Genomic DNA, 23,484 nt, shown 5'->3' with positions numbered 1-23,484 from the left:
TATATATATATATTTCACTCGCCAATTCACGCTAATTCAACCAATCACCGTGACTTTGGTGCGACTCACAATTCTGACCAATCACCGCAACTTTTCCGCAAATTTGACCAATAACCGGAGTTTCCCGCGACTTCAACCAATCCCAGCAGTCCCACGTGCCAGACTTTACGTCAGTATAATGTGAGTGCCACCAAAGAATTTCTAATAAGGAGAGAAATGCTGCTATCCAGCTTCCTAAGGAGGCCTAACCACTACATCAGAATGACATTTTCTGCACAGCTGGTTTGCTTGTGTGTTTTCTTTCACCACCTCAAAAGAGACCAAACCGGATCTTTGTAGTCCGCTTATTTTCTGTATCACATCAACACATTTCCTGTGGTGCTCCTACTCTGCAGAATGATCCCATTCACTTTCCAATCAAACATTTCAGTGATATAACTACCACTGAGGGAGAGTCATGTCAGCACAGTGTCTGTGGTATATAGTATGTATTGTATTCAGAAAAAAACACTTGATTTTGCAGTCTTGCGGTATTTTCTGGTACTTGCTTTGTCATGGTGCTCCATGCTGTTCTTTAAGCTGTCAAAACTCTTTTGAGGGCCTTATTAAAAACCTCCACATTAAGTATAATAGCGGTCGTTACCTGAGAGGGGAAACCGCACCATGTCTGGTGCAGAGATTAATGTTAGCGTTGGAGCTATTTTTGCATTGAGATGTCTCCCTGCTGGCTAATGGGATACAAAAGGCTTCACTGCACTGGGTTTCAAAGCTTCATGTGTTTGATTGTAAGCCAAGAGAAGTCAGTACTGGGATGTCCCACCACACAATTGGCTACCAACTAAAGTAGAAACTCCACGATGAGCCCTTGTGGCCCCACACATCGTCAGCAGGTGGACTAACCTGTCTACTTAGCAGGAAATATGCTACTTGCTAATGTTGCACATTTGGACTGGTCAAGCGATCAAGTTGCAGTCAGCTTGTGGTCAGCTCAGGAGTGAAGAATCATGATTCATTGTAAGGGCACAGCCGGTGCAAGCATTACAGTATTTGGTCTCTGTTTGTATTGCAGGCTGATAGTCTGCGGTCAGAAAGGGATTCTCACAAAAGCCAACGGATAGTCGAAGAAAAATGGCTGGTGACAACTATGGTATTAAATGATCAATGATGAGTTATCCCGGTGCCTTTTTATATACAAAAAAACCACGGGATACAGTTAGTGGACAGACCTTTAAAATCACTCACACATTATAATGGGTGTTGCTTCTGTAACCATCTATTTTGACCATCTACCTCCTTCCTTCTTATCAACTGAAGACACATATTATGTTATGTTATTATATATGTTATGTTTGCCAGGAAGTGAATTAATAATAATACTTTTTCCTTTGTGTAGGAATTTGTTCTTCATGCTTTTTGTGCTGTCATTATTAAAAGTGAATGTCAATGAAAACATTTATCACATTTAATATTCACGCCATTCAAGAATACTTAAAGTATATTTATAAAATAATGGTGTATACATACACGTTTATACATATTTACAAAGCCTTAAATAGTCCACTTCATGTTATAAATGTGACCAACAGTCACATTGGCAGTATTAATGACAGACAGTAACAGTTGAGTCTGGGAGTGTCAATGTCTTGCTGACTGCTTCCTGTCAGATGATGACAGAACATCTATAAGAGGAAAACCAATACAGTTGGAACTAATACATCCACTCATTTAGCGTGATTCTGCTGTGTTGATTGATGTTGCAGTGTGCAGGCTAAAGTCCAGCAATGAGTTATGGTCCTCAGTGTGTAAACCATGCACATACGTCACTCAGGCACCATTACTTATGTCTGAGGCATGACTGTTTGCGTCTTGAATAGCCTTACTTACTAAGCTGTTACTAACCCGACACTGATAATGGTAATAGGTTTTTATTTTATTTTTTTTGTGTTTTATGCAGTGCAGAACTAGCCTGACAAGCCAGACCCACATCAAGATGTTGGGTCTGGGAACTCACCATTGGCAGGGCTCAATCTGAGGGGCGGGATAAACAGTTGTCTTTCAAATTCTCTCTGCACTCATAGCCAACCAGAGCAACGCTAGTTGATAGATTCAACTTTTGCCATATTCATTTGGCAAAACTCCGAACACATCTTCCTTTTTTAAGAATGAATTCAGTGCTTAACCCCAAATCTTCCAGAGTTGCGGCCAAAGCCAATTCGAAAGGCCGCTGTTCGCCAGCAGCAGCAGCCATCATCTTTGTTTTCAAGTAGCAGGGAATTCACGTGGAACCGTTGCAACTCTGCCGTCCTTATGTTAAGCCCGCCCACCGACTCTATACACGATGTGATTGGCCTGACCAGAATTTGTTTTTTCCAGCTCGCAAGCCAACGAAGAGTTGCTAGACTGACCCTGGCTGCAAATTACATTTGCTGCCGCTAGGGTGCGTCTAGATTTCTAGGCTAGCGCAGAACATCTTTTTCTCTTTTAACTGATCTGTTCCTGCGTTATGTTCTGCACCAGTATTTCAACAGGAAAGGCATCAAATGAAATAAGTAACGTACTGTTTAACACTAGAACGGCCATGACGGTCATTTTGACCGTTTTGAAATGTATATGTGTAATAACTTTGCTGAATAAAACAATACAATCCTGCTGCTGCCTGACATTTCCTAAAATAGTCTGTATTTTAATTTAAAATTGTTTTTATATACATTACACAAAGGCAAAGAAAATACAATCACTTTTACCTATTTCGGCCATACACGGTCATATTGACCGCTCGGATTTTCGCGGTATTGTTTTAAATTTTTCGCGCGGTTGAAGATGCATCTTGGTTGCTTAGTAACTACCATAGTCTCTCAGAGTCAGAGAAACATGACTAGCGGTCTCAAGTAACAAGTGTGGGCATCACCGATGGGCCGAAGGCAAAGCCAGAGTCGGTAACGTAGGCTACGTGGATGGACTCCGTTCTGAATCAGAAAGCAAACACCGGGCGCTCGCTCTGTGAAAGGCGCAGAACACGTAGATGGCCGGTGGCTGTTTACATGTTCATATAACTTTATACATCCTCGAACTGGCTGGAATCATTGCACACATCCTCTCCAAGGAGTGCACCAACAGTAAAATTGTCCGGGGGGAAGTTCATGCAGCAACTGGCAGAGGAGCTGAGAGCGGAGTTTATGGAGGAAAAAAAGGGCAGCGGCGCCAATCCGAGCAGCGCTGCGCACCGCAGCAGAGGCCAAAACGGTGGCAGTGCCAGGTTAGGTTATAGCTAAATGTTCAAATAACATACTTTTAATTGTTATTTGGCTGTTATGAGTTAAGTTGAATGAATTTCCACACCATATTTTTCGGGATATGAATGTATGAAATAATTACGGTTTACTATGCCATGATATGAATAATTGAAACACATATTACTACTCAAATGTATAATTAAACTCGTAAAAATGTACATTTCGGTGTTATTACATTTTTCTAAAGACATCCTAACACAATACATAATACAATATAGCAATTAGGTATTTATCATGAGAGATTATACACTGTAAAAAAAAAAATCGTAAAAAAACGGTAAAAAGTCTGGCAGCAAAGTTGCCAAACACTTACCGTCAAATTACAGTAAAAAACCTTACATTATTTTACAGAAAAATTCTTTTTTTAAATACAGAAATTTCCTGTAAATATTTTCTGTATTTTTACAGTCTAACTATTGTAGAATTAAAACAAATTCTTGTTATAAAACATTTCTAGAATGTTAAACAACTGTATAAATCTTTATCAAAACTAAGAAATATTGCAGAAATACCTTAAAATTAAATAATTTAAATGAAAACTGCTGTTTTCATACGGTTTTCTTTGGTAAATTCACAAGATTATTCAATCCATCCACAAGAACTCCCTGTTAAAGTACAGATTCCTGGAAGTAAAACACATAAAAATTATGTAAAATGACTTTCAAATACCCTCCTTTAGGCATTTATTTTATGATTATCCAATCTATTTACGGTAAATTCCTGTTTAATACTGTTTTTTTTACTGTACAAAAAAGAGAAGATAATGGGATAATACCTTCCAGAAACATTGTAATAATAGTCATTACTTTATATAAACAATATTTGAGAGTATTTACAAGCAACTCTCCAATATATCTACATACTTTTACCATTAATATATGTTGTTTACTTTAAATAAACATTCATTTATAGTTATAAAAGGCAACTCTCCAATATATTTACATACCTTTACCATTAATATACGAGGTTTACTTTATATATACAAGCAAATATCCAATATATACACATAGTTTTACCATTATTGTATGGGTGTTCACTTTATATAAACATTATTTGCCCGTAATAACAAGCAACTATCCAATATATCTACAGACTGTACCTCATTATTGTATGGGGGCTTACTTTATATAAACTGTTCTTTATAGTAATTACAAACAACTATCCAATATATATATATATATATATATATATATATATATATATATATATATATATATATATATATATATACTTTTACCATTATTGTACGGGTTTACTTTATATAAACATAGTTTTATAGTAATTTAGAAGCAACTCTCCAATATATCTACATACCTTTACTATTAATATATGAGGTTACTTTATATAAACATTGTTTTATAGTAACTTAAAAGCAACTATCTGGTATATCTACAGACTTTTCCTCATTGAAGTAGGGGGTTTACTTTATATAAACATTATTTGACAGTAATAACAAGCAACTCTCCATTATATGTACATACATGTTTATTTTATATAAACTTCATTTGACAGTAATAACAAGCAACACCAATATATCTACAGACCTTTCTTATAAGTGCATGGGATTTACTTCATAAACATTATTTGACAGTAATTACTATTACTAACCAATATATGTTCACAACTTCCTCATTAGTAAATGGGGTTTTGAATGTACAAAAACCAAAAGGGCTATGTAAAAGTGCAATTGCATCAACTACTTTTACACGCAATAAATATATAATTTTTTCTGCTGACATTTTACAGCATTGTCCAATCCATTCACTGAAGATCCCTATTTGAGATGTATGAGATTTTAAGATGTATCATAACCAGAAAGTATTATAGAATGACCATTTACTGCATGCTTTACAAAGAAATGCACTATTTAAACAGTGCTATCCTTAAAGTTCACATATGAATAAACTTATGGGAGCAAAAACTGTCTGGTACATTGAAGTGAAATTTGGGAATTCATACATGTGTGTTAAAAATGTCAGTGAACATGAACAACTCTCTCCAAAATCTAAAAACTCAAATTTGTGATGTCATCTGATATAATGTCTGGAGCTTTTCCAAAAACAATGAATTGAGAAATATTTGAAAGATGACACTGAGATCACCCAGGGGGATGTTCAGAGGTAACGGGTAGAGGTTCTGTTTCAGAAATAAAATGCTAACATAGAATAAACCTCATTTGTTTTTTTTTTATTCTACAAAATTAGTTTCACATTCATTGTCTATGAAGCAGCTTAGTAACCTGATGACATCATAGTTTGAGTCTTACATTTCTGGTTTGTGGCTTCGCCAGAGAGTAGCTCTTAATCAAAAATATCAGAGGTGAGATTAAAGACCATTGCACACCAGGGACGATTATTTCGCATGTCAATATATTTTTTCGAACTGTTGTTTTTGTCACAAGTAGTGTTTACTTATGAGGATCACCAAACAACAACACGGAGGCTGCTGTCCCAACTACAGACTGTACGTCAGCAAACTTTATTACTCCTTTCAACCTTTAAAATGGCTGCGTATGCCAGAAACATTCTTTCCGTTTTTACCTTTCACAATAAGCCCGAGACATATGCTACACTGTTTTGCAGAGGGAATTCAATTGAGTATTAACTGTATACTCAATTAGAGTTAGAGGAAACTCAATAAATAGCTTACAGTAGCTTAGTGTTACAGCTTTTCCTGGGACGTATCTGAAGTTAACCCCCGTCCCTCCACTCAGCAGCCTGGAAACCAGACAGGACACCTTTTGGTGCTTTTGAGGAGCTGCTGCATTTATTTGTTGTCAAACTGCAGAATCTAGCTGCTGTACAATCACTTCATATCTTCACCACTAAACGTTAACTCTCCTCTGCTCCGACTGCTCTCTCTTTCTCGTCCGCTCACACCACATCTTCCGTCACTTTCTCTCTCTCTTCAGCATCTGTCCTACTGACATTGTAGATGAGCTGGCGTGTATATCCAAACCTTTTATTGAAAACTGTCACAAATTTGCATCGCTGCCGGTGTGAATAGTTTTGATGTGAAATATTCACAGGCGATTATTTTGCATATTGGCGTCGCTTATTCGTCATGCCCCCAGTGTGTAACGGTCTTAAGTCACACATGTGCAAGTCACAAATCTTAACCTTCACCGTTTTGAACAAGTCCCAAGTCACTGTGTTTAGACTCAAGTAAGGCTGTATCAACAAAAAGGGGTGTAACAATGTTACAAATCCAAATCCGGTTCGTTTTATTTACAAGCACAGACCAGGTAAAGCAACCGTTAACAATGCAGGGGCCCATTTCAGGAAGGAGGTTTAACAAACATAGGTGTGATTGGCAAAGGACAAAAAAGCAGGAAAATATACGGCGCACCCATGACGCTGCGACAGCCCCCTCCCCCCCTCATTTTAAAAAAGAAATAAACCATTAAATGGCACTTTCTGGAGAGTTTTGTGCAAAGAAATGGAGAAATTGAGTCTTACATGATATGTAGGTATTAGGGCATTTAGCATTTACATTACTGTTAATCAGTCATCACTTGATCACACATTGCATTACCTTGTTATAATATAAATAATAGTGCCACATGAAGAGACAGTGCAGCATATGACAGTAGCAACAGCTGAGAAGATTTGGGTCTGTGGTGACCAGGTCCACCTCACACAAACTTCCTTCTCCTATTCTTTCTCCTTACTACCACACCCACACCCACACCCACACCAGCCCACATTACCACGCCCATGCAGCCCCACCCACGGACATTTACGGATTTTTAAACATTTAATGTAACTGGCAAACAATGCTTTCTACTTTTTAAAGAGCACACGTTTATAACAAATTTTTATTTATGCCGTTTGTATGCTGTTACTGTCATTCTCTACAGTATGTAGGTATGTAGTATGTATGTTGTCACTGTCTGTTCAATTGTCCGTGTTTCTCTGTTGACACTGTACATATTAAGTTATAACTCTAACTCTGCAATTTAAATGTTTTTTATGGCTGTCTGTGATTATACTTCAGGGTTTTTCCTTGCTCAGAATTTGTCTTTGCGGGAACACACAAAGCAGGGGGGGGGAGGGGGTCTGGGTGTCCTCCCCCAGGAAATTCTGAGGGTAAATGACTTCAATTCCTGCATTCTGATACATTTTTAGGCACCAATTTATGGTAAAAATGTCAATATTTATTGCAAGGAAATCACAAAATTCTGGTGGCAGGTAACAATTCAAAATACAAAATATAATGGAATATTATTATATTCAGTAGTCCAGTAAGGAGGCTTTCACATCCGGGACATGGGCCGGATACAACAACACTTGACCCTAAAGTCCAGTTGTTTGTAGGATTGACTTAGGCTACTTAATCAGTGATGTTGAATATAGCCTTGAGTGTAACGGACCACCACAGTTCATACATACATGTGAACCGCGGATTAATTGCAGAGTTTAATCTACATAGTGTAAAACTACTACGTGAATGGGGCACAGCAGAAAGACAGAGCAGAGCGACGCTGCTTGTTCAGGGTTTTCATGTGTACTCCTATAGGCCTACACTTTGCATCAGGCGTTAAAACCAACTGTACCGAATTAGACTACTATTTAACGCGAGACGTTTTTAACCGCTAATGAAACTGTCTCAATTTAATACTGATGCCGTCAGACGGCCGCGCGGACAGACAGCAGTCGGAGTTCCGGCAGAGCTCTGCGCCGGTCAGCAGCGGCTTCTCACTGTACAGCTGGTCCCCCAGAGCAGCATGATCACCGGGAGGGTCCAGCCTGAACCCTGCAAACAGAGATCCCGTTTGAAGGTGACATGATTGATTTTGACTGAACGTCTCAATTTAAGTAACCTCTGATCGGGTCGTAGCAAATTAAGTAGCTACACTAAGTTTAAGATTAGGTGTTGGTCATTCTCAACACCTTTCTACACACACACACACTTATCAACTCTGGACTCTGTGCTGCTGCCAGCCTGTGTAACGTACGTTACTCACCATCGATCGACTGTTAGCTTCAGCTGGCTAACGTTAGCTGTCAACCTCCCGACTAGCTAGTGATCTAGCGAGGATTAGCCCTTCAGACCGCAGTGGACTTCAGTGGACTCTCCATCCAATATCCCGACTTCGTCTACCACAACTGCCGGACTCTTTCAAATACATGTACTCCCTGTCTCCGCCGATCACTTGGTAGCGTTGGTCAGCTGTCAGCTTACGCCAGCTAGCTTCTGTTAGCTTCGACCGACTGACGGCTCGCCCAGCACATCTTTTCGCTGTAGAGCTCTTTTAGCAATGTTTCCCGGCTCAACACTAAGTTAGTGTGGGCCACTACCTTTCTGCACTGCCGAAAATGGTGCTCCTAAAATATTCCTCACTGCAACTTCTCAACGTCATCTGCTACATCGCTTCAGCTTGCATTGCCAACATGCAACAATATTGTCCCGTTGTCGGCTTCAGCTAAGAAGATAGTTCGCCCCCACACGTCCAAAATTCTTATTCAAATAACCTTCCGCAACGATTGCAGGCTCTTTGGTGAAGCTCTGCTTTGAATGATGTTACATCGTGACAAATTAATGGACCACTTGCGGAGTGATATGAAGACATGAGTCAGAGTATGTTTACCAATACCCCCGACCTGTGCCTTGCGACCCCCCCCCCCCCCCCCCAAAAAAAAAACAAACAAAAAAAACCGGATTTGCATGATTTACGAGAGCTTCATTTTCAGGTCAGAAAAACCGGATTTCCGGAATTATCCTGAAGAATCACACCCCTGAACAAACTCTGAGTGTAACCCTTATATCTGAGTTGATTTACCCTGAGATGGGAAACTCTGAGTTTTCAGTTTCAGGCAGCATGAATGGAGCCATGATACTACGATTCACCATGGTAACAACCACAAACAAACTGGTGGGCAGAAATACTGCACATACAGCGAGTTTGAACATGTATTTAGTTAAAAAAGCAACACAGCGGCTGCTTTAAAAGAGAGAATTTGCGTGGGAGAAAATTGCTGCTAGAGTAAATGCGTTAGTTCCAATATAGTGTATATCATATTTAATCATAAGTATAATATTACTGGTGAAATGGTATTGAACCTATAATCTATAAAAGTCCTAGGCCTACTAATCCCATTCTGAGGCTGCAGCACCATCATTAACAGAATTATAATTCATAATCTTATATTTCAAAGGGTTTACATCATTCACATGCAGTACTGGGGAACTCCTTTTTAATGGCTCTCACTGGTTTGTGTCCAGGGAGCACTACACAAACGTTTAAAAAATGTTTCAGAGTGAGTCACACTCTTCTGACGGCGCTTTGCTACAGTAGCTTTACTAATATGCTCCGCATCACCAATGTTGTAAAGAAAACTGTTGTTTGCAAAAAAAATGTAATGTGACACAAATAATGTGCTGGGATGTAGAGCATGTCCACGATGGGTGACGTTAGTGATATGAGGATGATAAGGTTATGTAGGCTACATAACTGATAGACTGGGAAGAAAAAAACGGTACCACTCAAATAGGTATTTATCTGGAAATTAAAATGCGTTGGGGCCTCAATATCATCTCCTGACGTATGTTTAACTCCCTGCAAAGTAATACAGCTTCTACATCACCGGGATCGTCGACAAAAGGACATTGCATGTTTTGAGAAAAAAAAACATTTTATAATCTGCCTAACATGGTTAATAAACCAACCCTGTTTTTTTATTCATGCCGATAACAAACTGCGCTAAAATGCGCCTGATACAGACTGCAATTATGAATGATGAAATGAAAGAGAGCTGTGTCAGAGGGAGGAGACTGAAAGAAGAAAACCTGTTCCCGACTAGGTTAGGTTCACAGAGTCCGAGGTTAGGTTACCTCTCTTTCTGAAACGGAAAACCCAGAATTACCCTCATCTCAGGGTTAACAAACTCAGAGTTTTCACTAAACCTGCTTTCTGAAATGGACCTGTCATTCGGTACCTCCATTAGCTGTATGTGTAAATTGTATTGGAAATTGTAGTGTAATTTCAGAGGCAGGGGTGGTCAGATCACCGAGGTCTTGGTGAGGCATTTAAGGTACCGGACATGCATGAATATTCATTCTACCCCACATAAGAGGGAAGCTCATGCTCTGAGCTGTTTGCATGACATAGACAGGAACAAACATCAAAAGCCAGAGTGGACACAGTATGAGACATCGCCGCAGACATCAGCAAAGTAAGCAGTCAATGGAAAAAGATGTTGGGCCATGAATCTGAAATAGGCCCATGGCTTCCACGGAAGTGAAATGAGGCAAGAACATCAGATGCCCCCTAAAATATTAGGATGGTAAAGATGTAGGCTTACCCAGGCTGCAGGCTGCCTGCTCTCTGTGTACTGTATCGTCATCCTGTAGGCCTATAGGGTTGTGGGCCTATGTGATGTGAACTGTGGCTGCACGATTCTTTTGTCAACTAATTTGCCAGACCAAAACATGATTATATAGTGATGAGCATATCACAGACTTGGACTAAAATAGACATCATGTGATGTTGACTCTTGTCTCTTATGCATTCCCATAACTGAAGCTATGGCTTTGTTTCCACAAATATTTAGGTGAAAGAATGTTTATTTTTACAAAGACAGATCTAAATACAGCATCTTTGTCACCAGTGGTGATTTGGTGCAGTAGTCCTATAGCTTTTTAAGCTTGTGTGCTGCCAAGTTGTTTTACTGTTTGTATTACCATAAATATGCTTGCAAAATATTACAGTAGTGTAGTTTCTAATATAATTACATTGATCCAACTATAATTGAGAACAATTGCTTGTGGGTTTGCTGTGGAGTTGTTGAGGCCATGCAGTGAGGGTTCATGTCAGCCTCATTCAATGCATTAAACGGGTATGGCTGGTCCTACCTGTCTCAGTACCTCTGTTAACCCCTCTTCAAATAACTGCAAAGCTAAATACAAGTCCCACTCTATTGCTAGAATTTAGTAGACTTGCATTAAGAGACACTGGCCAGGATGAAGTTTGACAGCGATTAAAACACTAACACACAGTATGAGACCACATTGAATAAGCTAAAATGGACCCCTATACATTATACCAATATTTACCCTCTGAAGAGTCTCTGATGCATATATTGGATAGTTAATTGTAAATATTGTCAAATATTTTTACAAAGTAAACACACAGTACATTAATGGGATTAGTCTGTAGATATATTGAATAGTTGCTTTTAATCACTATAAAGTATTGTTTGTATGAAGTAAACCTGATATATTAATGATTAAAGTACAGTATATTAGTTTCTTTTTAACACTATACAATATTGTTTATATAAAGTAAACCCTTATACATTTATGGGGAAAAGCCTGTAGACATAATGAAGAGTTGATTGTAACGTTTATATAAAGTAATGACTATAAAATAATGGTTCTGCTAATAAAAAATAAAAGTTATTATCACATATTGTTTTTTGTACAGTAGAAAACCAGTATTAAACAGGAATTTACTGTAAATTGATTGGATAATCATGTAAAATAAATGCCTAAAGCTTTTAAGATACTATTAATGGGCTGTCAAATAGGGTAATTTTACATTAATTTGACATGTAAATAACTATAAATGAATGTTTATTTAAAGTAAACAACATACATTAATGGTAAAAGTATGTAGATATATTGGAGAGTTGCTTGTAAATACTCTCAAATATTGTTTATATAAAGTAATGACTATTATTACAATGTTTCTGGAAGGTATTATCCCATTATCTTCTCTTTTTTGTACAGTAAAAACACAGTATTAAACAGGAATTTACCGTAAATAGATTGGATAATCATAAAATAAACGCCTAAAGGAGGGTATTTGAAAGTCATTTTACATAATTTTTATGTGTTTTACTTCCAGGAATCTGTACTTTAACAGGGAGTTCTTGTGGATGGATTGAATAATCTTGTGAATTTACCAAAGAAAACCGTATGAAAACAGCAGTTTTCATTTAAATTATGTAATTTTAAGGTATTTTGCAATATTTTTCAGTGTTTGTACAGATTTATACATTTGTTTAACATTCTAAATATGTTTTTTGATTACAATTCTTTTTAAATCTACAGTAGTTGGACTGTGAAAATACAGAAAATGTACAGTAGATATCTGTATTTTAAAAATAAATTCTTTGTAGAATAACATAAGGTTTTTTACTGTCATTTCACGGTAAGTGTTTGGCAACTTTTGCTGCCAGACTTTTTACAGTTTTTTCACGATTGTTTTTTAACGATTGTTTTTTAACGTTTCTTTACATTAAATTTAAGGTTTAACAGTAAAAAACCAGAAAGAGGCCTCAATTTTACACACCGTAAAATTATGTTTTTTTTTTGTCTTTTTACATAAAATTCAATGTAATTTAACTTTCAAGACCGTTAAGCAATGGAATTATCCTGTTAAACAACTATATTATCTCATTATATCAATTTACAGACTAAAACCTTAATTTAATGGGTTTTTTTTAAAAAACGAAAGTATTTTTCTGTATTTTTCTGGCATTAACACTTAATGTAGAAAAAACGGAAAAAATCCGTAAAATTATACAGTGAATTCCAGTGAAATAACTTTTTTGAATCTGGCGGTCAAAATGACCGCTCACGGCAGTTCTAGTAGTTATGGAATTCCGGCACTTCTAGTGTTAATAAGGACTTTGAAAGGCTGTGTCAAATAATTGCTCATGCATCATTAGGAAGATGCCACGCTTCATTATGAGAGCAAAAAGATGTGATGACAGTGCCAGGACATTTTTTTCATCTATCAAAGGTAGATCCTGCCCCCCTCCTTCCCCCTTGAGGCTTCATTCCTTGTGCTGTTCAAGATGAGAAGTGGTTTGAGTTAAAGAGGGCAGCAATAAGACAAGTTGAGCTCCTTGCCACTCTTCTTCTTCTCATGTGTGCAGGACATCCTGCACTCGGGAAACGGATATCAGTAAATCAAGTTGAGAGTAATCTGGCAGAGAAACTGGGGAGAAGGTACATCTTCAAAGGCATTCTGAGGAAGAACATTAAGAAAACAAAATAATCCATCAGGAATAAGAGAATGTGATGAAAGTGGTGTTTCCCAGAGAGCTTATTCATGAGCTGTTGCATTTGCAGGTATCCTGTGTGAACTCCTTAAGGGAAAATTGTAACCATCAGTGTTTTCTTCCTCTTTAGCACAGAAGGGTGTCTTGTTGCCTGGAACGAGCCAAGACTCTGTCATGGCCTTTATGACCCTTACCTTTTATCAGTCCTGAAATCCTGAAGTGGCCTTGGGCTTTCATCTGTAATGAGCAAATATTAAACAAAGTGCCCCATAATCCCATGCTTCCTTCTTTTTGAGCGAAAAAATCTAACTGGTCGATGTGTGGGGGCCAGGGAAAGATATGGCATAATGTCCTTGGATGAGAAAAAGGGCACCTTTTTTTCCGAGCTTATGTAAGAGGAGGGGAGAAGGAGAGGAAAAGAAGGCCACAATGTTTCCTCTTCCAAAATGTGTTAAGTGAAAGCTCACATAAATCCCCTTGAAAGTGGATTAGCAAAAATATCTTTTCCTCTTAGGTTTCATTCAGACAGGAGCCAGTCTTGGAAAAGGGGTGTCCTTATCTAAACATTGGACGGAATCTTATTAATCAAAGGCAGCAGTGCGCGAAACGTAAGTCTAGGTTGTGGCCTAGTGCAGCATGGTTAAAGTCACTCGCTTTTCACGGTTTCCACCCAAACAGTGGAAGCTGGCACCGCGTTATAGGAAAGCTCAATTATAATATCAGGTTGGTGTTATTACTGTTGATTATGTGCTTTTGAAGACCCGACTTGCCCCTGAGTTCACTTCCTCTCCTCTTCCCTGGTAGAGACGTGCTCTTTGAAATCGAACTCGCCTTGGAGGTTAATGAATCACCGGCCTGGTTCCCTGTTTTACTTTCACCCTTGCCCTTTGTCACATTGATGCACACATACACACTCGCACACATTGGATTTGAGCCCCACACGGGCCGCCCTGCAAACCAGCAGTCTGTGTTTTCTTAACCTCTGTCATGTTCATTTCAAATAAACTCAAACATTGCCTGAGTTAGTACATGCTTGTAAATAATCTAACACATTCATTAGATCCCAGAGACGAAAAGGACTCCATATATTGGTGTTGAAGTGGGCTCCCACCATCAACACATAGTTCACAGGACTTCAAATGACAGCTATGTCTCCTAAAAAAAATATGTTTATGCAACTTTATAGGAAACATAATGCCATCTAGATGAAATCTTTTTTTCTTTTTTTTTTATCAAAAAGTATTTCATTTGTTTTTCTTACAATATCTGCTCCTGGCAACTAAAGAGTGAATAAAGTGCCCATATTATGAAAAAAATCACACTAGCTAGCGCTAGCATGCTAGCTCGTTCGCAATGGCAATACACTGCTACAACACACACTAATTCACCAAAATCTACAAAACAACTACTTACATGTCCCTGTTCTGCAGGTATTCCACGCAAAGTTGGAAGTGCACCCTCATTTAGAAGAAGTCTCCCGGCTAATCATGTCTTGTACTAACTGAAGTTGTAGAAACAAACAGCTAGCTGATGTGATCCTTACCTAGCTACTGCGCATGTGCGCCTCCCAACAAAGATGAGATAGAAGTGCGATGCCTCACTCTGTAGCTAAAACAGAGAGCTCAACACACAGGGTGAAAAGAGGAGCTGCAGCAATGTGCAGTACAACAAAAATATGGTGTTTTTTGAAAATTAAACCATGTAAACCTATTCTGGTACAACCTCAAAATACAAGTATGACCCTGAAATGAGCATAATATGGGCACTTTAATGCTTTTATAACACTTAAACCTGCATTCATAGATTTATTTTGGCCAGTTGGGGGCAGTGCACCAATCTGTAAACACAAAATTGACATGTTATCACCCTTTAAAGTTGTTTTGGCTACTGTGTTAGCAAAGAGTTTACACATTCAGCAGACACATAGCAAGATAACCATTCATTTGGAGATGTGTTTGTGGCTACCGGGCGAGCGTAGGTCCAATATTCACTCTTCTTTTACCATCAACTCCTGAGGTTAAATATTTGGCTCTTTAGTCTACGTTTTCCACTATGTTTTCTGCTAGTCGCTAACTTTGTCCGTCGTTTAGTGCTGGGCAGTTAGCATACAGCAGAGAGGGTTTATCAGAACCTTTTTTAGTGAAAACAGCTGCCTGCTTTAAACAGGGTTTATGAGAGTGATAAAAGTAACATTCAGGTTGCAGGCCATGAAACTAAAACAATTACTTAAAAAATACAAGAAAAAGCTTTGGGTATTAATTCTCTCTCTCGCCATTCTCTATGGTCGTCCTATCGGGCTCTACTTGTGAACATGATAGCATGCTAACGTCAGCACATAGAGCCACGCTTGTAGCTTTCAGTATTTGACCAAAACCTATGATATTTCCTGCTTCCTCCTTACATTTTCTTTGCTTTCACACTACCTGTATCTAGGGAAATGCCCAGTGAATGTAATCCAGGCAGCAAATTAAATACATTTTTATGCAGTGTATAATTGCATTTCATAGGAGATAGGGTTTGCAAATAAGGGATTTCATCATCAATCCCATTTCTTGACATGATAGCATAATCCAGCACTGGTCCCTCTTTGGAAGTATCCAGTCCTCTGCCAAATCCTAATGGTTTAGTCCAGTGGGGTGTGCAGGATGCTTGACATTGGCACTGGACAGCTCGCTTGTTTGCTTAGGGAAACTAGTTTGATAGATCCCCCTTTTAAGACTCCAGCAAGTGAGAGTTTAGCTGTCATGCATCATTAGCCTGTAGCTCAGTCTGGTTCCAGCATATCGCACATCTTTTAAGGAAGATGGATGCAAACTTCAAAATGATAAGGAAATGGTTGTCAGATTCTTCTGGTGTTAAGACACTAAAAGTGTGAGAAAATAATTTCTGTAGACAGGGGGGAAAAAATCTCTTGAGAAGGAAGCAATCAGCATGTTATCTCAATCGGGCCTCCATTTAGCCTTGAGCAAGGACATCTGGTCACTTAGGTGGTTTTCAGTTCATCTTAGCCTACACACACACACACACACACACACACACACACACACACACACACCAGCTTCTCTTAATGTTCATATGCTTGACTTATGTTTACTTTACCCCTGGCTTGTAGTTTTGCAACATTTTAATTTTCAGCATCGATGGCAGAGAGGACACGCTTCAGTGTAACGTTAGTCATTTCAGTGGAGATCTCATGTTATATTTACACACCTAATAATAGGCTGTATTTTTATAAAGTTTTTTTTTATATCCGTTATTTGGTTTCCCACAATGCAGTAAAGTCTCTGGTGTATATACTGTAGTTAGAAGTCTGTAAACTGTTGAGTCCATCTGAGAAACACGTGCTGTATTACATTTCCAGCCATGTATTTTACCAGTTTCCCACAGGTATAAGATGCATTTTCACATTTATTCATCATCATTCATTCCTGATTTGCAGACCCCTACACACAGAAACGTTGCAGGTGACTAATTATATACTGTGTAGTCCAATGTTAAATTTGATCTTTTACTCATCTTTAAAAAAACAGACCGTTACGTTGTGGCCCAACAGCTGCTACATGTGCAGATCCATACCCAACAAAAATGTGCTTGTACATGATGATCTTGGTCATCCGAGGAGGCTTATGCCCACATTTTACTGGAGTGACTTATGTGTTGTTACAGATGCCTCCACAGTCTAAGTGACTGCAGCTAAGCAGTGGTGAGTGTAGGGCTTTAAACCAGATTTGATTTGTCTTATTTAAGAGTCCACTCTGTGGCTCTTTCCCACACAACGCTGGTGTAAGTTTTGCTGCAGTTGCTTAGCAGCACTTTTGTTTTTTTCACCCCACAACTAAAAACCTGCAACCCTACAATGCGAAGTACCTCAAATACCCCAAATACACATCCCCTGCTCTGCTTCGCTCTGCCTTGGCACAAACCCGGGGAGGCAGGCAGTTGACCCGGGTCATTACTGGGTGTTTATGACCCACGGAGAGCAGCTGAGAGGCCCCTGTTCTGTGAATGTGTGCATCCTTGAGAATGCGGGCCCTGCTGTGCTGCTAATGGGCCTTATCCAAGATGCCCCTCACCCCCCGCCCGTCTCCCCGAAGAGGTGGGTTACTACGTCTTCTGATATCAGATGTCTTCTGCTGTGAATTCCTCCAGAGCCCATAACGATTCTCCTCATCAAGCACAAACCAAAAGACAAACACAAAATGCTTACTAAATGATTGCAAACAGAAACATACAGTAAGTTTTACTGCAATTTACTTAGATTTGCCAACATTGCTCCAGAGAGGTGAAATAGCATGATCCGGTGGAGACACTATGGTATGAATAATAAAGAGCTTGTTGCATCACTGGACTGGTGTATCTGGTTCCTTTTTTTTCTTTTACCCCATACAGAAGAATCTATACTTTAATATTAAGTGTTAAGACATGGTTTTGTTTTGTATGTTTTAAACAGAGTGGTGTAGTGTGACTTACATGACGCCTTCTGATAGGATCTTTGTTTTTCAGGTTGCTGTGTGGGCTAACGATGGGGACGCAGTGTTCATCAGGGAATTCACTCTGATTCGACGAGACCATCTTGCAGAAGAGCCGCTCCATGATAGCAGCCAAAAACCAGAAGACCCTGTAAGTGCCTGATCAGAAAACACTGCACTCATTGTTGAACTCCACCAGCACGCTTTTTCAACACCCCCCCCCCCCTTTTTATAACTTTAAATAAGAAATAAATTGAGGTGTCAGATAAAACTAAATCAGCCAATAAATCTATTGCAGTATGTTTACGTAACGCACTGTACAAGAGGAGTGAATAATCAGCCATATGCCATATTACACCTCAGTAATGAATACAAGTGAATGATGATCGTGGGACATTGGGAGTGAAGGGCGAGCTGACCTGGCTTGATGTGAAACAGGGCAACCCATGCAAACACGCGCACAGTGGCACACTTAACACATTTAAGGGTGGGGTGGCTTTTTTTTTTTTTTTTTTTTTTTGCATCGCATCACTCCCACTCTGTCATCACCTTTGATGAGACATGAGTCTTGGCCGTAGCAGTTTTTCTTAAGGGATTGGTCCTGGCGCAATTCCAAAGGAATCTGTTGAAATTGATCAGAGGTTTTTTGAACAGTATTTCATTATCACTAACAGGAATGTTGTTGTTTTTCTATTTGCTATGAGGACATGACTTTCTGGTTTACATGCACAATATTTCCCACATATATGACCTCCTCCGTCAGGTGAAAGGTGAAAAGTTTTTCTGTACACCTTTCACAAGCCTCCACGTTTGACTTGACATATAGAATATTCAGCAGCCCTCTACACCAGTTGAACACTGATTAAATATAGTGACATTTCTTTTGAAACCGATGATCTGCTTGAACTTGCCATCACACTTTAAAGCAGGATCACGAGGGCTTACTTGAACATTCACATGTGCAGGATAGCCTTACAGATCAGTGGTGGCGGGGAGAGGTCATTTTCAGTTTTAAAAGGGATTAGAGATCATTCTGGAGGGAAACTTTTTATTTATTTATTTATGAAGTGTAATATTCATGATGACTTTGCTCTACCTAGTATTTTAAAGTGACATATATTTGATAATGTTCCGTTCCATCTTTGCTTTTTACATGCTCTTTTATATCCCAAAGGCAGACTTAATGGAAAAACCATTTAAAAACTATCAGAAATCAAGAATGTAAATGGCGCGGTACGTGCTTATAGTACTGTAGTTAGAAACCACAAACGGCTATCTTTACAGCATTTGGATTTCATACTGTAACCAAGCAGCAGTGTGATTTATGACGCACTGACCTCAAGCAAATTTTTGAATGTGCATCAGCGAGTGGTTTTCAAACCAAATGACATTTATATATTTACTCCCACATACTGTATTTGTGCCATCCAGGCCTCAGTTGCTCTTTATGGGTTTCATACTAGTATAGTGGGTTGATTTTATTTTTTGCTATCAACATACAGGTGCAAATAAGGTGCTTCTCATTCACCTTTGTTGTAAATTAAAGGAAGAGTTCAACATTTTGGGAGATTCACTTATTTGCTTTCTTTCTAAACTTGAAATGAGAAGAGCTAGAGCCAAAAGACAGTTAGCTTAGCTTACCATAACGATTTGTTAAAATAACCAGCTGCTGGTTGAAGCCTTATATTTAAAAAACATATATGAGAGTGGTATCATTTTTTTTTATCTACAGTAACTCTCTGCCAAAAATGGAATAAGTGAGTTTCCCAAAAAAAAAAAAAACACATTATTTAATTAATGAGCTTTAGAGGTGTTGGAATTTTGGAGAGAGCCAGGCTGGCTATTTGCCCCTACATCCAATCTTTATGCTAAGCAAAGCTAATTGCCTCCTGGCTCTAGCTCCACACTTAATTCACAGGCATGAATGTGGTATCAATCATGTCATCTAACTCTCAGCAAGAAAAGTAATAAGCATGTTTCTCAAAACGTAGAACCATTAATTTAAGCCACTGTTGGCTTAAATGTCTAGCTTTAAGGAAGAACTTATGCACTTTATTTCAACCGTACAATTGTTGTAACCACTTCTCCCTTGATCACTGTTGCCTGTAATATTCACTTTTGTCTCTGTTGGACAGAAGCATGACAGAATGCTGCCCTTTGACCTTTAAATATGATGCCATGATAATAAAGAACAAATTAAGGATACTGATACTCTAGGATGACAGAATGTTAAGGGTCAGAACCTTAAACTGGATGTAACCGCCTGCAAGTTTTATCTCACATTAATTTGAACCACAGGACAGGTTAAAAAGTGGTTTCTTAAATGGAATTGCGGTCCTTTGCTACATGTGTGATGCTAACATGTCTTCAGATGGGGAGCCTACAGACTCCCAGGAGCCGCACTTGTGATTCCTTTCAGCACTCAGTCGATTTGGGTCTCGGTACGCCTGTAGCGCTTTTATGTGTTGGATCTTGGTTCAATATTAAGCTTGATTCCAAGCCAAGACAAACGCTGCTTAATTAGCAAGCAACCCAGGAGGCGGATCTCAGACTCCAAAGTGTATTCGCTTTCTCTAGTTTAACTTTCATAAGTATGTGCCAGGGTCGGTTGGTGGGCAATATGACTGACCTCCCCAGCACCCTTTACCCTATCCCTCAAGAGGGCCACAGATGAATTGTTCTCTCAGAAGGAAAGTGTTTTTTCTGGCAGTCTCAGCACGAGCTACTTCGATGGAATAGAGCTGTCTTAAACAGCTTAGGCCTAACATACCTTTGTAAATTAACCGATATTTATTATGTGATGTCAAGCATGTGCTGTAGAGCTTCAACAATGTCAGCATTCATAAACAAATATTAAGTAAGTTTATTAGGTTGAGAGGTTCCTGAATCAAAGTGTGCGGGGGGTCTGATGGCTATAATGTTGGCTGCAGAGCCTGAGAAAGTCTTTTTTTCCTCTGTAACATGACTGAATGAGTAGGACTGTGAAGATAAACAGAAAAGCTGGTCTTAAATCTCTCTGTGACTATTCCCACTCATTGTTTGGCCATGAATGAATTTTTCCAGCAGCTTTGAGAACAGCAACTAACTCAAAACCTTCAAAATATGTTTAAAAAAAAAAAGTATTGTTACTTTTGCAGCTTTGTTTAACTGCAGTGAGATAACTAACCTGTTACTGATATCTCTGTAAAATTTCAAACTTTAAAGGTTAAAGTGGAGTTTGAAAGCCAACATCTTGAGATTTACAGTAAGTTTCTGTTCCAAGGTGGTGCGCAGGTGACAGGTACTACTCAACCTCGAGTTAATTGATGGAGAAAGAGAATAAGAAAAGAAAACAAAGAACAAGTACGGTCAACTTCATATCTTTGTCAGAACGTGAAATTGAGAGTTGGGATAGAAGAGAAAGAAACGGCCTTCGGGGAAAAAAGAAAAGCCGATTGAAAAGGGACTCACCACACGGTTTTCTCCTCAGCTGGCTGCTGTCTAGACGGCAAATGTGATCATCCTGTCAACAGACAACTTTAAAGTGGGTTACTGAAAAGTGATCCTTCATTTACCAGATGAGTGTGTGTGTACAGTATGTGTCAGTTTCTACTTGTATTTGCTATTCCATATATGCTTTTTACCATTATCAGTTGTTGAAATTATAAACTATTGATTAATGTAGCTTTAATGTAAAAAAGAAGAAGCATTTGTTCAAGTACTTGGAGCAAATCCGAATCACAGGGCAGATACACTAATTAGTTTTTCACTTTCGACAACATTGGGACTATGGCATTTTTGCTGCATTCAAGTGGTTTCGGAATAATCGGAAAAAAAATTTTCCCAATCATTTTTCATAGCTCACCTGATCCGTTTGCTTTGCTCTTTGTTGTCACGCGAATACTGGAAACCCATCGTCTTTGTAGCGTCCATGTTGTTTCCACATTAAGACTTAAAGCTCATGAACACACCGAAGTCGGAAGAACGACTTCCATACTTGGGAAATGGGACCATCCGAGGAACACGTGAATGCACCATTGGCCCTGGTGTAGGTCTGCGCTCTCCGAGTAGTTACTACTTGTATTTTTTAAACATCTGAGTAATTAAAGTAAAGGAGGTGGACATACAAACTAAAAACAGTAGAGACTTACAGAAGTACCCAGAGTACTTATATTAGTTAATTCTGTAAACCAGCCTACGCTACAGTGAGGGTCAGGATCATTGATTGCTGCTCTTGGTCACACGTTGTGTTATCCACACCAATAAAGGCCAGGATATTATGGGTTGTGACCGTTAAGTGTCTGTTAATGACAGTCATTAGAGCCCCACTTTGCAGCAATGACTTGAGGCCCAGTGTGAGGACACTTCCACTCTGCCTGTCTTCACATGTTTCATGGAATGGCGGTTATGTCTTTTTGCGCTGTTGCACTTTTCTCCCTCTCGTCTTTCTGTTAGATGTCAGATGTTTTACTAGACGTCCCTTTCTCTCTGCCCTCTGCCTCTCTCACTTCATCACATGCCAAGCAAGTCAGGCTTTAATGTTTTTACATGCTCAATTGCACCTAAGGCAGTAACAGCCTGTGGCATTTTTTTCCTTTTTTAAAAACCCTCAGGGTGAACAAGTGCCGAGACGGTTCTGCCTTTTGGCAGGGTGTCAGGGTTCGGAGTAGTTGAGGTTGGGCGAGCAGGGCCAAGGGCCAGTCGGGATGGCAAGCAGGGGAGAGCCCTCAGTGGCCGGGGCAGCAGCAGCTCATAGAGGGAGAGTCCCATCGCTTAGCTGCACGCCCCCTTGGCAGCTGTGTTTTGCATGTAGCGCCAGGTGGAAAGGGCAACGGTCTTGCACAATTAAACACTTAATTTGTCTTCATTATAAGGATGGGCATGTTAGTTTTGTCAGGCTGAGAGGATGTTTAGGTTTAATTTTTTTTCCACTACGTGCTGTGCCCCCTGGTGTTAACACAACTTCAAGTTAAAGCTTTAAGGGATTTCTGAGTTGTTAATGTTGTATAAGGCATACCTTTAGCCAGTGTATGCAACCTTTATAGCCTTAAAGGTACCCTGTGGAGTGTTTGTCCACTAGTAGTGCCATCAAGTAAAGTTTGAAAGAGTGGGTCCCAGTTTTGCACGTGCACAAGGACGCACATGCACGAACATACACATACATACTAACTGAGTGTACATTATTCCACAGATGACAGTTTGTGGCTTTAACATGCTTAGAACTAGAAGGGCACTTGGAGACCGCAGACCTCCGCCAAGGCCATGTCCTATCTTGTAATGTTAAAGCTTTAGTGCGTAACTTTTTTTATATTAATGAACGTCCATTACATTCAAGCCATTGCCAAATGAGTTGCTACAAAGGTAATTAAGACTATCGGCTCCACACAACTCTCTGTGTTTCTCAGTATGGCTATGTTCAGAAACTAGTGTCGTCGGGCGAAACTCGAGTAAAGATGATGACCTCTTCTGAAGAGTCCGTCATGGATTTTTTTTATCCTCCGTGTCCTCCTTGGCTACTAGCAACTGTGTGGAAGGGTGGGGTGGGGGTGAAGTGTGATCACGGAAGGCTTGTATCATGTGGATGCACCACAGAATAGAATTCCTCATGGGGGCGGCAGAAACTACGCACTATAGCTTTAACAAAACAAAAGTGAAAAATAATTTCTGTATCCAACCCATGATTTGAATCCGCTCCAAAATGTAATGGGCTCTTCCTTGTAGGGCTGTCCTCGA

General features: G+C 39.2%; 1 protein-coding gene across 3 annotated transcripts in view; it reads left to right on the top strand.

The window, feature by feature from the left end:
• Positions 1–23,484, top strand: part of LOC116039922 (ADAMTS-like protein 1) — a 113,656-nt gene that overhangs the window by 29,835 nt on the left and 60,337 nt on the right. For all 3 annotated transcript variants that reach the window (XM_035994093.1, XM_035994092.1, XM_031285119.2), the window contains exon 2: positions 17,807–17,923. In XM_035994093.1, the coding sequence (XP_035849986.1) occupies positions 17,807–17,923 (117 nt within the window). The remainder of the gene's footprint in view (positions 1–17,806; positions 17,924–23,484) is intronic.

This window comes from Sander lucioperca, chromosome 17 (genome assembly GCF_008315115.2).
Source record: "Sander lucioperca isolate FBNREF2018 chromosome 17, SLUC_FBN_1.2, whole genome shotgun sequence".
Taxonomy (NCBI): Eukaryota; Metazoa; Chordata; class Actinopteri; order Perciformes; family Percidae; genus Sander; species Sander lucioperca.
Note: the sequence above shows the minus strand (reverse complement) of the source record. Positions and strands in the feature narration are given on the sequence as shown.